Raw genomic sequence first — 19,105 nt, forward strand, 5'->3', positions numbered from 1 at the left:
ATTGTCTGATCATTCCAAACAGAGCATTAAGCACAGAATCTTGGCCAAAGCAGTGCTGCTCAAAAAATCCTATATAAAAATCCAAAGAGTCAAAAAAGAAAATAATGTGGGATTCCCCTCTGTATGCTGTGAATACCACTAGTTAATAAAGAAACTGTTTGGCCGGATAGGGAAAAACAAAGATATGCAGGGAAAACTAAACTGAATGCTAGGAGAAAGGAGGGGAGTCAGAGAGAAGCCATGGAGCCACGGCCAGAGACATGTGTTGAAACTTTGCTGGCAGGCCACGCCCTCGTGGTGATGCACAGATTAGTGGAGATTGGTTAAATTATGATGTAAAAGCTAGCCAATAATAAGCTAGAGCTAATGGGTCAAGCAGTGATTTAGATAATATAGTTTCTGTGTGATTATTTCGGGAATCATGGGCGCTGGGAAACACACAAGCAGCCTCCCACAACAGGAAAATGATTAAGTAACTACTTTCCCCAGGTTATTAGTGGGGTAGGAGTAAATGAAGCCTGAATAGCATTTATGTGCCTATAATTTTTCTATCTGACTTAAAAACAAAACAGAAAAATAACAACAAACATTTCAAAGTTACTCATGCCTACTCTGATGAGCAAGGAAGTAAAGATATGGGGACAGACCTTAACAGCAGTATACCAAGGATGTAAAGGTGACAACACAATTGACTTTAACAAAGAAGCAGACATATTCACACAAAAGTGTCACTAAAGACATAACAGAATTCTGGATGTTCTTATTATTAAAATAAATGAATATCACACTGTTTGTAAAATCCATCCTGACAAATACTGTTTTTTTTTTGTTGTTGTTGTTGTTTTTTGTTTGTTTTTTTTCTGGAGGGAAAGCACAGAGAAAAGCAGGAACAGAACTAGGTAGGAAGTGTGTTGTGTGTGTGTGGGGGGGGGTGTTAAATTTAACTGAATATAAAATGGAGTCTATAAACACTGTATCATAATGCTGCCGGCTCCTTATTAACAGTACATAGCACTAAATCATGATTTCAAATATTTAGATCATACCTTTAGAAGAAATGTTGTTCCATCCACTTCTGCTTTACCCAGGAGCTGACAAGTCAGGTCATAAAACTGCAGGGGTTGAACATCGCACAACTGTACCACAGCTGAAGAAGCTGGGATGTGTGTGGATGCCCAAACCCGCAAGTCTTCTACCATTTTTCGGTCCTGAGCACCGAAGGTAAACAGTTTGCTTGAACTCCGTGCTGTGACAGGAGTCCCTAAAGTTCCTTCAAATGTCAAAGATGCAAAGCCAGAGCTGTTGATTCCCTGAAGCTCATTTTTATAGACTTGGATCTAAGAAAGAGAGACAAAGTAGAAAAGAAACAAAACGCTGACTGTGGTGGTTTGAATAACAATGGCCCCATAGGCCCATATACTTGAATGCTTAGTCACAGGGAATAGAACTCTGATACAATTAGAAGGATTGAGAGGTGTGGCCTTGGAGGAAGTGTGTCCCTGGAGGTGGGCTAACGCCCAGGCCAGGCCCAGTCTCTCTCTCTCTCTCTCTGTCTCTCTGTCTCTCTCTCTCTCTGCCTGTGGATTAGGATGTATAACTCTCAGCTACTTCTCCAGCACCATGGCCTGCTACACCTGCTGTCAAGCTCCCTACCATCATGAAAATGGACTAAGCCTCTGCAACTGTAAGGAACTTCCTAATTAAATGCTTTTTCTTATAAAAGGTGCCTTGGACATTGTGTTTCTTCTTCCTTCTTTATTATTTATTACTGAAGCAGCTTACAAACAATACAAAACACTCAACTGATGCTATGTCAAGATACATAACTATGCAGATTTTAAAACACTAAAATGTAGTAATATGAGTGGCGGGGCTGCGTCCCCAACACCCCAGCCGCCTGCCTGGCTAGCTTTACCCGAAATAATTACACAGACACTGTATTCTTTTAAACACTGCTTGGCTCATTTCTACCTAGCATCTTCTAGGCTAACTCTCGCGCCTGGACTAACCCATTTCTTATCATCTGTATAGCACCGGTCTTACCGGGAAGATTCTAGCCTAAGTCTATCCTGGGTCGGAGCTTCATCACGTGCGTCTGCCTGGGAGCTGGGAGCATGGCGTCTCTCCTGCGTCTGCTCCGGAGAGGAGAGCTGTCGAGTCTGACCTCACTTCCTCTTCCTCCCAGCGTTTTGTTCTGTTTACTCCTCCCACCTATCTCCTAACCAATGAGAGCCAAGCAGTTTCTTTTAATTTAACCAATGACCTTCCTCCATCACTAAAAGAAATTTATACTTTTAAAAAGGTAATAGTACCCAAATTCTATCAAACTTGCATTTCTATGTTTTTGAGTGTTAAATTCACATAATTTTCACAAGGGGAAAGTATTATGTGACAGCTACCAATGTGGTTTAGCGAAAGCGCAAACACATGAGTGTGTAAGGTAATGAATACACTGGAGGTTAAGGCATCTTCGTAACTGAGCAGGCGGAACCATGCTGTGAGGACTTTCACTGTGTAAGCCTGTGGGCTCATTTATAAATGGAAAACTATAAAATATGGCGTTTTAATATTTTCTTCATGAACAGATTTGTTCATATGAAATGCTCCCATCCCCTTTATTATCTCTAGTAACACTTTATGTCTGATAGTAAAATCATTATTTCATTTTCTGGTTGCAATACACAAATTTTTTCTTATAGTTTTCCAATTTGCTTTTGTCCTTACATTTACAGCGTATTTTGCAGATGGTACATATTTGATTCTGCTTATATTCACTCTCAACGTAACTTTACTTTTATGGCTATGGAGGTTCTTTCACCTTACTCCTCCAGAGTTCCCTGAGCCCTAGGGGAGGAATTTGATGGAGATGTCCCATGTAGGACTGAGCAGTCCGAGGTCTCTCACTCTCTGCACCGTCAACTATGGGTCTCTGTATTTGTTTCCAGCTACTGCAACAGAAAGCTTCTCTGATGATGGCTGAGCAAAATCTATGAGAATAGCAGAACATTAGTATTTGGCCTTCTCTTGGATTCCTAGCCTACCTAGTCTCTGGATTTGGGGCACACAAGCAGTGTCAGAGACGAGCTGCATCTCACAGAGTGGGCCTTACATGATCAGGTGTTGGTTAAGTTCTCCCAGTGGAGTTGAGTTTCAGTCTTCCCTCCCTCAGCTTACCAGGACTGCACAATTCATTGCTTTAAGAGTTAGAAGCCAATCAGAGAAACACAACAAGAACCCATTCTTAAATAAAATTAAATTAATTTTAAAAAGTTACAAGATGTATCCTATCCCTTCCAAATGCTACATGAAAACTTGACAACATCAACCATACTCGTAAGTGACAGGACAAACCAGTTGGAATCACAGCTTCCAATGTACAGGAAGTTTATTTAAAAGAAGAGGTTTCTAGCTACTAATTGAGGCCTCATCCTATTTACATTCCTTGTCTCTTGAAAAGCTTCAAGTCACCTTTTAACAAGGCAGCCATATCATTAGAACCAACTATGATTAGAGAACAATTCAGACTTCCTGACTAATAAATGCAGGTTGTAGAAAGTATGAATTATACCTTCAGCCTATGAAAGCGAACAATGTCTCCAACTTTATAAATGATCGGAAGTCCTTCGTAGTTTCCACTAAACAGCATGCACGTTAACTTCACGTTTGTCTGGTCCACAATTGTTACTACTGAACAATAATCTGGGAAACAAAAATATTTAACAAAAAATTGAAGTATTTTAAAGCATTTGATAAAATAAGAATATGTTTATTAAAAATACTAAATTTTACTCTTCTCTATTACTAAATCTAAGAAAAAAATGAGATACAGGCATATTTTTGGCTTTCAATACCACAGTCAAATTAATCTAAAGAAGTGCTCCACGAAAAATTAACCTTAAGATATACAGGAAAACAAAACAAAACAGTCTACATTATTTTTCTGAAGAAATAACTTTTGTGTTCAAGTTTAAAACTCTTGATATTAACATTCTAAAATAGATATAATTACATTGATAGTGAGAGCTGTGAAAATAACAATGATTTCTAACACAGGCAAGGCTCTGGGTTTAATCCTCATTGGGGAGGGAGGGAAGGAGGGAGAGACGGTGGGAGCCAAAGAGAAATCAAGATTATAAAGGCAGAAATGTGAAAAATCAGCTCTGTACTATACAGATGCAGGATCAGACAGTTTACAAACACAGCCTGTCAAACATACAACACAAACACACAGTTTGTATACTATATATAAATAATACACCAATAAATAGATCAGGAGGAATGATAACATTTTAACTTAGAAATGTTATGAATATTTGTGCTTACAGAGAAGCACAGCTTTAACACTGTTGATCTTCAGAACTGTAATAGATGGGGCTGTAGTTCAGCAACTGTCCCACTAGGAACGCTCAGCTCTCTCTCCAGCACCTTGCCTTGTTTCTCGCCATGGTCTGTAAATCAGCCCTGATTAAATTTTTTTCCTTTATAAGCATTGTGGACCTGGTGTCTCTTCGCAGCAATAGAAACCCTAACTAAGACATCTGGTAACTCTATTAACATCACCTTCATGTATTTATATATTTTAAGAGGCTTCTTTTGTACTGTTTCCACATACACCCTCAAATGGCCCTGGTTTTAGCCGTCTCTTCCAGTATTCGCCCCTTCAGCCCCACTCACATCAGCCTCACCCCTACCCCATTTGATCTTCCCTTTCCAGAACCACTCCTCATCTCAGCCATCCATAACAATCTATTCTATTTCACTTCTTAGGAAGATCAAACCTCATCTTTAGTACCTTGCTCTATACCTAACATTTTCATTATTTGGACTGTAGCTTGCTAATCAAAGGCTTAATGGCTAATAGCCACTTTAAGCAACAACATGCCATATTTGTCTTTGGGCATCTGGGTTAAGTCAGTGAGGTGATTTTTTCTAGCTCCATCCATTTCCTGTAAATGTCATGGTTTCATTTTATTTCACAGCTGATGCCCCAACATTACAGAAGAACTTTGGGTGACTGTCCAGGTAGAGAGATTCTCTGTCAATTCTAGAGTTTTTGGAAGTTGCTTACGATGTACTTCCTGTTAACTTAAATAATATTATATCCTTTTGGAGTCTTAGATGGATTTGAAGAATATAGTTATAGTTTTCCTTAGTTATGATAAAAGATAAGGTAGATACAAATGTAACTGTAATTCTTGCTTGATATCTGTCTTGTTCTATGTAATTTTACTATGTTAAAGTTAAAACCTTCCTTTTATTTAAACAGAAAGGGGGAAATGGTGTGGGAAGTCCTTCTGTATAATATTGCTTTTATTGGCTAATGAATAAAGAATCTGTCTTGGCCTGAGATAGGCTAGAGTAGAGCTAGGCAGGGAAAACTAAACTGAATGCTGGGAGAAAGACAGCAGTCAGGAGAAGCCATGTAGCCCCACCAGAGACAGACACCAGACAGAACCTTGCCAGTAGGCCACAGCCACATGGTAATACACAGATTAACAGAAATGGGTTAAATTAAGGTGTAAGAGCTATCCAATAAGAAGCTAGATGTAATAGGCCAAGCAGTGATTTAATTAATATAGTTCCTGTGTAGTTATTTTGGGGTTGAGCAGCCAGGAACAAAAAAGTGACCTCCTACAATGAAGATGGATATCTGGGCGGGTCTGTGAAGAGAATCTGTGGAGTCCACAGGGAATGGAGGAAGAGAGGGAAGACCGGCTGCTACAGGTCTAATACAGGACTGGGGATGAGTCGGGGAACAGCAAAGTGACAGGGAGTCTCCATCTGTGTTCCCCAAGTCCTATAAAGAGATGGCCAGATGCAGCAAGAGGCATAGCAAAGAGACCTGCAATCTCTACATGTGTGTGTTTTATTAAATTATATTATCTGCCTGGAGTACAGCATGCCATGCGTATCTTCTCTACCAGCATGCCGTCTTCTTCCCAACTCTTGCATGTTGTGCAGTTCTCTTTTGTAACTACAACAACCTGTGGCTTTTAGTCACAGTGTGAAGAAAAAGGGCATTCCACGTGCGTAAATCTTTTGCCGACATGATTTTGTTAATATACATAGGAAGGCCAGAAAAAAAAGGAAACTTTTTGCATAAAGGCAAGAGTTCCGTTGAAAGCAAACACGAAAACTTACCTATATCTCTGTACATACATACTGATAAGTGATAACCAATAGCCATGTAAAACTTTAATTCTGAAATCATGATAGGAGTATGACATACTTTAAGCAGACTTAATATTTAGAGAACATTTTTCCTTGCATAGTTTATTTAAGTCTACCTGTAATTTAAATTTCTTTAGGAATGTTCTCCACTATCCTCCAATGCGAAAAGTTCCATTATGGTGGTCAGTATTTAATATTTTAGTAGTGATAATTGCATAGCTTTACTTCATAGTGTTCCAGTCAACTTCCTAAAAATTGTACTTCAGTGACCCTCACTAATACTTTCACTCATCATTTAATGAGAATACCAAATAAGGACTGAATGATGCCTCTCCCCAAAGTTTAAATTTTCCTCATCTGTTTTTTTTTCATGGAAAACAGGGTTCCAGTCCTCCCTGTAGGCTACTTTTGTCAGTACTCGCTACTGTGCATAGCTCTCTATACAAGCTGTGACTCATCACGGCAGAACACAGAGCTAATGATGTGTGTGACATTTTCCTAAATAAATGGGAGCAGACATTTGAGTTCGGCACACATGGACAGCAACCTGAAAAAGGAATTAAATTAAGCACTCACAGTTGTAGAGAAGTGACAAAGACAAGGTTGCTTGCTTACAAAACTGAGAACAGACAGCAGAGAAGGCAGTGGGTTAGACTTCGGCCACTGATTTGTACTTTGTCCGGAGCTAGATACTAGCAAATAGATTTATACAGCTTAGTAAAACACAGTAAAATATAAAATACACAGTTGACAATATTTTAAAGTACCAAAGTTGAGTATTTGCTACTTCTCAGATATGAAAACAAAGTATTTATGCTAAGCAATGTATCTTATAACCAGGGTTCCACCTGAACAAAACCTATATTACTCAGTGGTTAACATTATCAAGGGTCTCATTTATGTCCACGGCAGCAGGCTAAGTTATATAACCACAGAATCTCTTGAGTTCCTTTATAACTGCAAGCAGCAGACGGTATTGCTTCTAAATTTGAAAAAAGGAAATCTAGTTTCTCAAGTAGCTTAGTTAAGGTGTCCGAGCCATAGAAACTTGTAGGTGGTAAAGCTGAGAGGCACACAGAGCCTATGGAGTATGCTTTTAAAAGTAAAACAATCCCAAAGAAAGAAAAACTTTAAACTGTGAAGAAGGTTTCAAAACTTTTTTAGCTGGGTAAATTATACTGCATCTCAATGGTATTGTAGTATTTACTATTTCATGAATCTGACAGGAAATAGGAAATATAGTAAATTCACTGTAGAAGACTATGGCATTCCACCTATAAATTTATAATCAAGAGCATCGTCACAGACTCTATTAATTCATTCTTAGGATATGAATACTGCATATCGCTATAATTCATAAATTAATATAAGAAAAAAGAGTAAGAATCAACAAAGGGCTCATGGGATATCTGAAAAAAGTGAAATTCTATAGGAAACACAAAGAAGATGTAGGTTACAAGGCTACCTACTCAGGACTTGATAGAAATGATGAGTGCGGGAGAAAGCTGTTGGCATGGTGGTCCACAGGAAAGACATGGCCTGTTGCTTGCTTATTACCTTACCAAGGCATTCACCTTAGTTGGTATAAATACTGCTTTCATATTTAGCTACTTATACAATGTTAATTAAGCTATATGACTTATAAAAAGATGAAGCTGTACAAATCCCTTTCCTTTACATAGAAGAAAAGGAACACTGATCAATTTGTAGATGTGAGAGTTAAGAATGACAGAGTATTCATTATAAGGTTTTATAAACAAGAGAACGCTTAAAGGAGTTTCTGATTTGAATGCCTTAGCTCTGTGCATATGCCTTATGTATAACTAAAAAAAGCTACACGTGCATGCATGACAATATTTATGTTCTAAGAGAATACAGTGAATTTTTTTTCAGGGTGGTGACTGCATACAAAAAAACTCCTGAAGAACCAGCATTCAGGAAGCAGACACATTTTGGTGAGAAAACATAAACACAGACAGGCTATTAGATTTACCATTAAGTCTTCTCAGTTCACAGAATTCATAAAACTAATTCATGTTCTTACTTATAGAAAGAATATGACAATTGTAAAATTGCTCCCTCTCTGAACCTGGAGAAGACATTGAAAAATCTCTTACTGGTTGCTCTGCCTCAGTTTTCTTATATAGGAAATAGGTTAATAAAGGTTCTTATCCAAAGAACCAAACCTAATGGTATATACCTTTAGTTTCACCCCTGGGAAGGCAGAGGCAGGAGGATTTCTGCGAATGCAATACCAGCCTGATCTACATACTGAGTTCTAGGACGTCCAGGGCTACATAGTGAGACCCTGTATTGAAGAAAAGCAAACAAACAGGAAGGCTGAGCAAGGCAGTAGGCAGCACTAACCCATGGCTCTACATCAGCTTCTGCCTTCGGTTTCCTACCCTGTTTGAGCTCCTGTCCTGACTGCCTTTGATGATTAACAATGCTATGGAACTGTAAGTTAACTAAACCCATTCCTCCCCAGGTTGCTTAGTCATGGTGTTTTGTCCTAGCAATTAAGACAATAGCCTAATGAAGATAAATCTACTATCTAAAAATATCCTGCCAAGAAACAGTGCCAATCGTATCGGAATTGGCACACAAGTCTGAAGGCACAGACTTAAAGACTACAAAGAAATGTCATTCAGTCTTCACTGGTGTCTCAATTAACTGCTTTTAGTTAGCTCTTAACCTCACAGAAAAGAAAATTCACTATGAATATAAAGGAAGTTTCTAGAAGAAATGAGGGTAGAACACAACCATTTAACCTTATTCAAAAAGTAAATTAAAATGTAAGCGACATAAAATAAAGCAATACTGGTGGAGCAAAAAGCTAATCAAGGGCCGGAAAGATCTAATAACAAACTTCCAACTTAATACTAAGTGTACCAGATAAGACCAGCAAAGAGCCTGCCTTCACAGACTTTGATAATTGCTCCAAGGAAGTGACTCACCAAACAAAACAACAAAACAAATTAATAGGAATAATGTGTGTGTATATGTATATATGCATATATAAGAAGCACTTATATATATGCGTATATATACACATATTTTCTTATATAAGAAGCACTTATATATGCATATATATACACATATTTTCTTGGTTCTGTTATTTTCCAATCTTTCACAAATGTAAACACAGGATTAAAGGTAATTTAATAGTCTGCTGCCTTGATACCTGGCATCAGAAGGAAAGATAAAGAGAGCAGAAAGAACATCGTATTAGCATCCTTTCCCTAAACAATACACAGTACAAATATGCCTGGACACATACACACGTGTATATGCTTAAATACTTCAGGAGTCCTTCAGATTCAAACTGATGAAGGTATTTAACTAGTTTTAAACTTGTTAATATTTTGCATAGCTTGACATAAAATCTGAAAAGATAACAAATGATGAATTAAGCTCTTTATTCAGTAATCTTGAGTAATTCCCTCAATTTCCTCAGCATGACTAAGTGTGAATTGCCTTGGAGTTTTATTGCGAGAGAACAATGATAGCTTACCTAAGGTCTTTAATCAAAGAAGCAAGCATACATAAATTACAGAATCCATGAGCGATTCCTCCACAAATGCATTTCCATTTCCTTTTTAACTAAAATACTGTTTTTTTAATGGTGTATTTCAGTGGCAATCAGCCAACAACTGACAAGTTTATTATAGAAAAAAATCAAGTGAAAGTTTGGAAGGAAATTAATTTGCTAAAGAACCCACTGTATGTGGTAATTGTCCTTTTACCAGAAAATTTACTATGTAATGTATAAAAGAGCATTCTCTTTCACCGTTCTGCTATGTGGTCATATAATCTCCCTTCATATTTTAATTATACTGCAAGGGGACATAGAAGCTAGAAGGGGTGTGTAAATACCTCACTATTCTAAGCACTATGACATAGTGACAAATTTGTCTCAAGATGGAGACTCTGTGTCGAGCAGTTAAACTCATCGCATTTTACACGATGTAATAGACAACCAGAGGGTACAGACGGCACACGTATCAAACCTGTGGACGGCTACACTAAGATCAGTACTGTTTCTTTTAAGTACAAAATCTTTGAATGAAGAAAACAGTAGGTTTTTAAGTTAACCGCACAGTGGATACACAGGAAAAAGCAAGCAAGCAAACAAACAAAAAAGAGCTGGCAGTGAGAAGGCTCGGCATGAAAGAGGTCTGCTGACCTAAGTCTGTTTCCTTTTTTTTTTTTTTTTTTTTTTTTGGTTTTTCGAGACAGGGTTTTTCTGTGGTTTTGGAGCCTGTCCTGGAACTAGCTCTGTAGACCAGGCTGGTCTCGAACTCACAGAGATCCGCCTGCCTCTGCCTCCCGAGTGCTGGGATTAAAGGCGTGCGCCACCACCGCCCGGCTTTTTCTCGAGGAAGAAGGAAACCAACTCAGTACGCTGTCCTCTGTCTTCCACACATGTGCTGTGGTGTACGCACCCTTCTCCATACACTCACAACACTGATCCATTCCACAACACAGACGGGCCTCTGAATCGGTATCTCCTACAAAAAGCAAGAGCTAAAGGTCACGTAGATTATCACTGAGTCTATGTTCAGAACCTGCAGAAGGACAATGTGTGTCTCTGGATTTATAGGTGAGCACAGGAATGAGGCTCTAAATAAAAAGAATGGTTTGATATGATATTATGCTTGTATTCCTTCACCTATTAAAAATAAATCACTCGTCCTGATCAAATCACCATATATAATCTTCCAAACACTGTTTTATTTAACAAATGATTTTAAAACAAGGCAGTTATTAACAAAACATTATTTCATCTCACACCATTTACTGCAATAAAAGCAATGTGTGCACGCGTATGTGTGTGTGTGTGTTTAATGAGTCTAATGGAAACAGTAAGCCTACATTTTTAAAAACTTGAATAGTTAAAATTTTAAAACCAAACAAGAACAACAACAAAAAGCTGCTGATCAGAGCTATTAACTATATCATGTGGGGCACCATCAACAGGAAAAACTAAAATGTACACAATAGCTAAGCAAAACATCATTGAAGAGATAATCCACTAATATATAAGACACCACTAGAAATAATGAAACGTAAAAAAAAAAATAAGGAGGAGAAAATGTCCTATCTTTTCAAAGTAGTACAGAGAAGGTGGCACAGGAGGATTCTGTTGAGGGAGCAGGACAATTACAGATGGACAGGAAGGCAGCTGTTAACCTAACAATGGTTCGAGAAATCATTTTGTTCTCGAAAGTAATAGGGAAGTATTCATTAGTATCACACAAAACTGGCAAACTGTCATTTAAAGAAAGACTGTCAACTATAATGCCTCAATCATTTATCGCAGCTGGTGACATATGCAACCCATACAATCTGAACAGCTCAGTTTACCATGTTCACACACACTATATATACATGCATACACACACACACACACACACACACACACACACACACACACACACACACATATATAAATATATATAAATATTCATTCCACAAAAGTATATTAGGTCTTTATAATGATCCTCATAGAAAGACTACAACATTAAGCTGGATGGTGTTGACACATGCCTTTAATCCCAGCAAGCACTCGGGAGGCAGAGGCAGGTGGATCTCTGTGAGTTCGAAGCCAGCCTGGTCTACAGAGCAAGTTCCAAGATAGACTCCATTATCTACATTAAAGAAGCAGAACCATAGAGTTATTGAGGGAATCACTGCTGTAACAGTCTCCCAAATCCTTCCTATCTCAAACAGGTCATATGACACCCCTGAGTCAGGTTAATGTTAAATAACATCTTAGGAATCCAAACGGAGAAAGGGAGATGGCTCAGTCAGCAAAGTGCTCGGTGAGTCAGCATCAAGACTCACTTTGATTTCCAGGGCCCATGTTAAAAGGCAAACAATAAAACAAAAACAAACAAACAAAACCATGTGTGTTGACATCTGTAATCCCTGTGCTGAGGAGACAGAAGACAAAGATCCCAGGGCCTCAGGGTCAGGCACCCAAGTTCCAAGCCATTAAGAGACCCTGTCTCAAATTAAAGCAAAACAAAATAGATTGGGTAGACAGTTCCTGAGGAACACCACCGGAAGTTGTTCACTGGTTTCTACATATATGCACTCACACACACATGAAAGGGAACACACTTGAACAACACGTATACATACACAATAAAGATAATATATTACTATTATGAATTAGTAGTTTTAATATTGTATGTCCTTTTACTAATAGAACTGATCAACCTCTGATGGAATAAAAGTTATAACTCTACCATGACTTAATATAAAGCTTAATAAACAATGAATCTGCTACCAGATAAAGGCCATAATGGGAAATGATAGTGCACCAGGGGCCATATATAATTTTTTCCTGTTTTATTTATTTATTTGTTTATTTGTTTATTTATTTATTTATTGAGACAGGGTTTCTCTGTGTAGCTCTGGCTGTTTTGGAACTAGCTCTTATAGACCATGCTGGCCACAAACGCACAGAGTTCTGCCTGCCTCTGCATCAATGGTGCTGGGATTAAATATGTATGCCACCACCACCTGGTTTATAATTTTCAGTATTCAGGATGCAAGGAAAAGTATTATTTTTTAATCATTTAGTAAAGAAGCCAAATCACACCTTCCATCTCTATAACTAATTTAACATTTTTAAAATAAATTTAACAAAAATTCTAATTTGTCACATATAATATTGTACAAATTCAAAATCTGAGCTACATAAAGGTAATTCCCCTATCTAGTCATATATACATCTAGACCAGTGGTTCTCAATCTTCCTAATGCTGCGACCCTTTAATACAGTTCCTCAGGTTGTGGTGAATGCCAACCATAAAATTAGTTCCTTGCAACTTCATAACTAATTTTGCTACTGTATGAATCATAAAGCAAATATCTGATTTGCAGGATATCTGATATTCTAACACTGTGAGGTTTTCTGACCCCTAAGGGGTGGCGACCCCTGGGTTGAGAACCACTGATCCAGATGTTGCTGACATTGTGGCTCTGTACTGTGCCACCACACTGCTTTAAATAAGACAGCTGTGGACTGTATGTACATCCACACTTATTCCAGTACTTTTCTGTGGTAACAGTCACTGAGTTGACCCTTTGGTGTACTTAAATATCAGTGTGATTTGCGTGACATCCACTGCTGCACTTAATTCTGTTGAAGGATGAGCTCTCTCCACAGAAACAAAGATGCCGCTGTAACTGAAACCACAGGATGGACAGTCTTAAAGCTTCACTCCCTGTCGTGCTGAAGACATCATGTTATGTCTCAAAGATGGATCTTCACGTTTCAGCGACTGTTCAGATAAAACTGATGGCATTCATTTTTATTTGGTGTCTCAGAAGAAACACAGAAACATAGCATCCCCGTAATAACAGATGGTTCATTACTAGCCATGAATTTTTTACTAAGGTTCTGGATTCAACTACACATATCTGATAGAAATATGAGGCATAAGCATACATACTAAATAACTATATTTCCCCATGGCATTCCTTTTTATTCATGATTTAATAATATGATCAGAAAGAAGCATGATTATACTACCTAGAAACTAAATATATACTGTCATCAGTGTTTTTAAACAACATTTTAATTTTACACTGACATTTTTAATTGCTTCTAAAAATTATGCATGCTCTGATCGCCTTATTTAAAAATGTTCCATGATAAAAATTAACACGTCAAATGTAAAGGTTTACGATTGCGTCTTCTACCAAGTTACATGGATAAGCCTGGCAGTCAGACTCTGGGACTAAGAGTGATAGAGAGCAAGAGGGTCACGGAGTTCATTACACACAGTATTCAGACCAAGGATGGAAAGAGGCCATTACCACCAATGTGAAGGCTCCTAAGGGTATGATATGGAGGACGGATGTGGGCTCAGGGACGGACAAGTAGAAATGAAAATGTTTAGGAAATTTTACATCAAACTTTATCTGTTTCAGCTTAATGTTTCATTGACCTCTAAAACAAACTGTACATTAGTAAAATATGAAAATCAATTTCTCCTCGATTCAGCACACTCATGAGCTTACTCTCAGCCAATTGCTCTATAATACAATTTTTGTAATTGTAAAAATTATAAAACTTGCAAAAATGCAAATATTTATATTTTTGAATATATCTTGAATCATCAGTTCAATGAGGACATCTCTTTGCTCCCAACGTGATCACAGCTTCTAGGATGCAGTATGTAAACAATATTTTATATTTTAATCAATAATATACACTGCTTAATGTTTTCAACATGTCTGAATATGGCTTCCCACCAAAAACGAAAAGGATACTTAACACAGTGACCTTAATAAATTATAGCATTTTAGAACAGGTAAAATACACTAATAAGTGTTCAATTTACTTGAACTGGATTAAACAGGTAAAATGTGTTTTTTATTGTCTTATGAAAAAAACTAAATTAATGGTTTCTGATACACCCCTTTTTACAAATCTGTTTAAGAGTTACATTATCATACAATTTATGGATCATACTTTCTTGAGATGAAAACTGATGTAGTTTTAAATTCCAATCTTTTAATCATCTAATATTTTTTTGGGTGATAGGAATAAAATCCCATAACATAAGGTCTACCAACTAAACAAAATTTTAGAATACAGCACAATGGATCCCTATATCCTTTTTATTTTTTTTAACACTGTATAACTGAAAAGTACAGTCCCTTGTAATACAGTCCTAATTAGTTTTATTAAATATTAAATAAAAACCCAAAGTCAGGTTTTAGGGGGTTAAAGTTGAAAGATGAGAGAAGCAGAGTGGCCAGCCACTAGTTCTTACCTCTATGAAATCCTCAGACTGAATGGGGTATCCTGTCTCTGCAAGTCAGAGTCTTCAGACTGAATGCCATTTCTACAAAACCTCAGACTGAATCCTGAACTCCTGTCTCCTCCCACCTGCTATTCCTCTCTTCGCTTAGCCATATCACCTCCTTAGTGCTGGGATTAAAGGTGTGAGCAACCAACACTTGACTCTGTTTCTCTTTTAAAGTGACTCAATTTCGTGTAGCTCAGGGTGGCCTTGAACTCACAGAGGTTCATCTGTCTGTCTCCCTGAGTGTTGGGATTAAAGGTATGTACCACTATTACCTGGTCTCTATGGCTAACTACTGTGGCTAGCTCTGCACTCTGATCTTCAGGCAAGCTTTATTTGTTAAAACACAAACAAAATACCACAGTCACTAAACAGCAAATATCGATTTCCTACTTCCTTTATCTCCTGGCAACAGCCACTCTGCCTTCCACTCTGTGCAAGACTGTTTATATCCAGCAACAGGAAGTGGGACTTGGCATTCAGCCTCTTACTGACATACTTCAGTTGACACCGCTGTGGATTTCCTTCTTGACAAACCTAACAATACTTTACTGCAAGGAAATGTGGTTTTCTTTATCTGCTCATCCCCTGATGAGCATTTTTCTGATTCTACAACTTGTCTATTGTGAGTGACACTGCAGTAAGAATATAAGTATTCCTGTATGATCCTGATTTCAATTTACCTAGATAAACATCTACAAGTGATTGCTGGCTCATAAGGCATTTTCACCCGTGAGAAAGTTTATCCTCCTGAGGGCTGCACAGCAGCACAGCAGGGTATGACAGTCCACTTTCTTCGTAGCCACACGAACATTTGTTTGGTGTTTTAGTAATGGTGTCTTTAAGGGGTGTAAGGTGGCAGCCGTGGATGGTTGATTTCATTCCCTAATGCCTATCACCATGTTTTTTCAGGTTCTGACTGCTCTCTCTTCTTTGAAGAACTGTCTATCCAAGTCCTTGACCTAACCCTTAAGCTTGTTTTTGTTTTATTTCTTCCTGTTGAGATGTAAGAGTTCCCTAAACATTTGAGACGAATCCTTAAGAGACAAATGGGTAGTCTCTCCCATTCTATAGGCTGTCTTTTACCGCACTGGCCAGTTCATTCAGCTGCGTGGAAGTCTACAGCTTGGTGCTTTGCCACATGACTCTTTTTTTGTGGTGGATTCCTTCGGTATCATATAAAAGACATCATGTTTATTATCATGTCATGTATTTAAATACCTGACTTTGTTTCCCCTTGGAATATGGAATCCAGTTTTCCCGGTACTACTAGTTGAAGAGACCATCCTTTCAACACTGTATGTTCTTGGCACATCTGCCGATGACTAGGTAAACACCCACGAGTTTTTATTTCCAGTATTTCAATTTTATTCCACTAAAATATAGATGTTTTCCTGCTAGGACTATACTGTTTTAATGACTGTAGGCTTGTAATATGTTTAGGAAATTAGAGCATCATAAAATTTCACATTTTCTTCCTGCAGACTGTTCCTCACTACCTGGGGCCCTCTATATGTTTTAACATTGATTTTTCTTTTCCTATTAAAAAAAAGGCTATAAACTTTTGAAGACTATTAAGCCTTACTATCCAGGACACAGGACATCATTGCATCTGTCTGTGTCAACTCTGATTCCAACAATATTCTGTACTGTTCACACTATAGATGCTATTATAAACTGAGTTCTCTTTTTGTTACCCTTTGAAATGGCTCATCACTGTTATGCTTATATACTGTTAAGTTTGATCTTGTGCCTTTTCTGAACTTATTTATTACTTCTCAAAGCAATTGTTTTGTGTAGTAGTTAGTTTATTATTCATAGGATAATGTTCTTTAAAAATACAGATTTATTTCTTTTTTCCCAATTGGCCATTTATTTTACTTCCTTCTCACAACTGCTTTGGATATAACTCACAACACTATGTTGAACACAGCATCAAAAAAAAGGCCACATTTGTAATTTTCTCATTTCTGAGGGCAAGCTTTGTCTTTTTCATTGACAGGTATTATGTTAGCTAAGAGTTGCATACTTATTGTTTTTAAAGTTGTGATAATTTCTTCTACATAATCTGCATTGAGCTTTCATAATGATAAGCTTTTATTATCATCATTATTATTTATTATTTTATATTGTAGGTATATTTCTCACAGATCTTTTCTTTGTGGTTAACATGGGGCTCATGTAATATACTTTAAAATACAGCAATCTATTTTAATCTTACAAATATTTAACTTCAAGCTGAGCGGTGGGTGCACACACTTTTAATCCCAGCACTCAGGAGGCAGAGACAAGGAGATCTCGTGAGTTTGAGGTTCAAAGCCAACCTGGTCTACAGAGCAAGTTCCAGAACAGGCTCCAAAGCTACAGAGAAATCTTGTCTCTAAAAAACAAAAACAAAACAAAAAACCTAAACAAACAAAAAACAAAAATTCACTTCAATTATTTAAACATTCTCTGCTTTCACTTCTCTTCCTGGCACACCTTTATCAGATCGGGCTTGGCATATTCTACACTGTGCGTCCATTAGCCTGTGTGGTGGCTAGCTTTTCTCTGCTGAGAGCCTTTCATTGCCATCCCAGGCTGGAGGGTGACTGATGTGCTGACATAGCACTGTGACCATGCTCACCCTCGTCAACCCATTCTATACTTTCTTATCTTTTAGCTTCTTTAAAACTGTACTCACATTGTATCAAATAAGACCCTGGAATCTAAAGACCACATTCACTTCGCAAATTAAATGGCCAAAGAATATTATTCATCAGTATTGTTTGACAATTAAAAACCAGGATTGCACTTGTCCTGAGCTGTGTTGCTGAGATCAATAATTCAGCTCTTGGTCACAATACATCACATATCCAGATACCTACCAGTTCCTCTACTGAGATATGGAGGCTTAAAGAATTTCACAACACCATAGACATTGACAATTGCACCTTCTTTAAGTAGATTCAGGGGTGTGTATGTATAGGGAGATACTGGAACCTAAAGAAAGAAAAGACAACAATTATATCACTAAGTATCTACCTTTTAGAATATTATGGTGATATCTGTAAGTTAGCAAGTATATATCATTTCATTTGAAAAGGTTTATCCTAAAGAGGAGTTTAAAATGCAAAAAGAAAAGTTAAAAAATAAAAAGAAACTACTTGCAAAAATTACTACAGAAATCAACTACTTTTCTTGAAATAGTTTGTTCATAAGTAGAAAAATTAACACATCAACCTATAAAAGTATAGGCAGTTTAAATTTTAATTAAACTTCTTCAGCAAGAAAAGTTTAAAATCAATTAAAATATCAAAAGTTGGTGTATAAACTGACGCAATACAGGAAACACTTTTCAATATGTACACCATCAGTGTTAAAGCTCTCAGAGAAATCTCATGACAACGAGGACGAGGTGTAGGAAGATATCAGGCCACGAGAGTTGTGTGCTGTCAATACGGATGCTGGACCTTGTGAAATCACAGCAATGTTTCTGTCTTGGCTACTCTCAAGTGCATTCGCAAGGGTTCTTAAATGGTGTTAAATCATTCCAGCTACCATTCAATTATTTCTTCCCTATATGGCAAAGAGATAAAACTCAAAAATGAATTTATACTACAATTTGGCCTAAAAAATTCGAAAAAATGTGATTTTGGCTCTAGTTTTTAAATTATCACTTCAAAACTTATCATAGAAAATCATCTCCCCCTACACCCATTTAATTTATAGGTTTCATTCATTACTTAAACTTAAAATATAAGTTCTGATTCAGAAATCAATTGAATGAGGCAATTCACAACAATTAGAAGAGAAAAGAAACTATCATGTAAGGCTGTATCTCATGCTAACAGAATCACTTAATTAACAAGTAAATTTTCAGTATCCCATTTATTCCTGCCCCCATGGAGAAATAAACTGAACGTGCCTATCTGATAATGGCTCCATAAATCTCAAACAGAGATGAATTCTTGCTTCTCTCTAAGAAAGCTGATTCTTAGGCACAGACAAAGAAGGGCTTTGCAATTTAATCAGTCTTTAATATACAAGAAGAGTGCAGCTTATTAATTATGATAGAATAATGCTCAGCAAAAGGAATAAAAAAGAGAAGACTTGGGCTGTCAAAT

At 37.3% G+C, this 19,105-nt stretch overlaps 1 protein-coding gene across 1 annotated transcript in view; it reads right to left on the minus strand.

Annotated features, from left to right (window-relative positions):
- Pot1 (protection of telomeres 1) overlaps positions 1–19,105 on the minus strand; it is a 62,021-nt gene that overhangs the window by 31,294 nt on the left and 11,622 nt on the right. Inside the window, exons 3-5 of the mRNA XM_075953566.1 lie at positions 17,867–17,981; positions 3,569–3,699; positions 1,047–1,337 (exon numbers count right to left, since the gene is read on the minus strand). Of these exons, the coding sequence (XP_075809681.1) occupies positions 1,047–1,337; positions 3,569–3,699; positions 17,867–17,981 (537 nt within the window). The remainder of the gene's footprint in view (positions 1–1,046; positions 1,338–3,568; positions 3,700–17,866; positions 17,982–19,105) is intronic.

This window comes from Microtus pennsylvanicus, chromosome 19 (genome assembly GCF_037038515.1).
Source record: "Microtus pennsylvanicus isolate mMicPen1 chromosome 19, mMicPen1.hap1, whole genome shotgun sequence".
Taxonomy (NCBI): Eukaryota; Metazoa; Chordata; class Mammalia; order Rodentia; family Cricetidae; genus Microtus; species Microtus pennsylvanicus.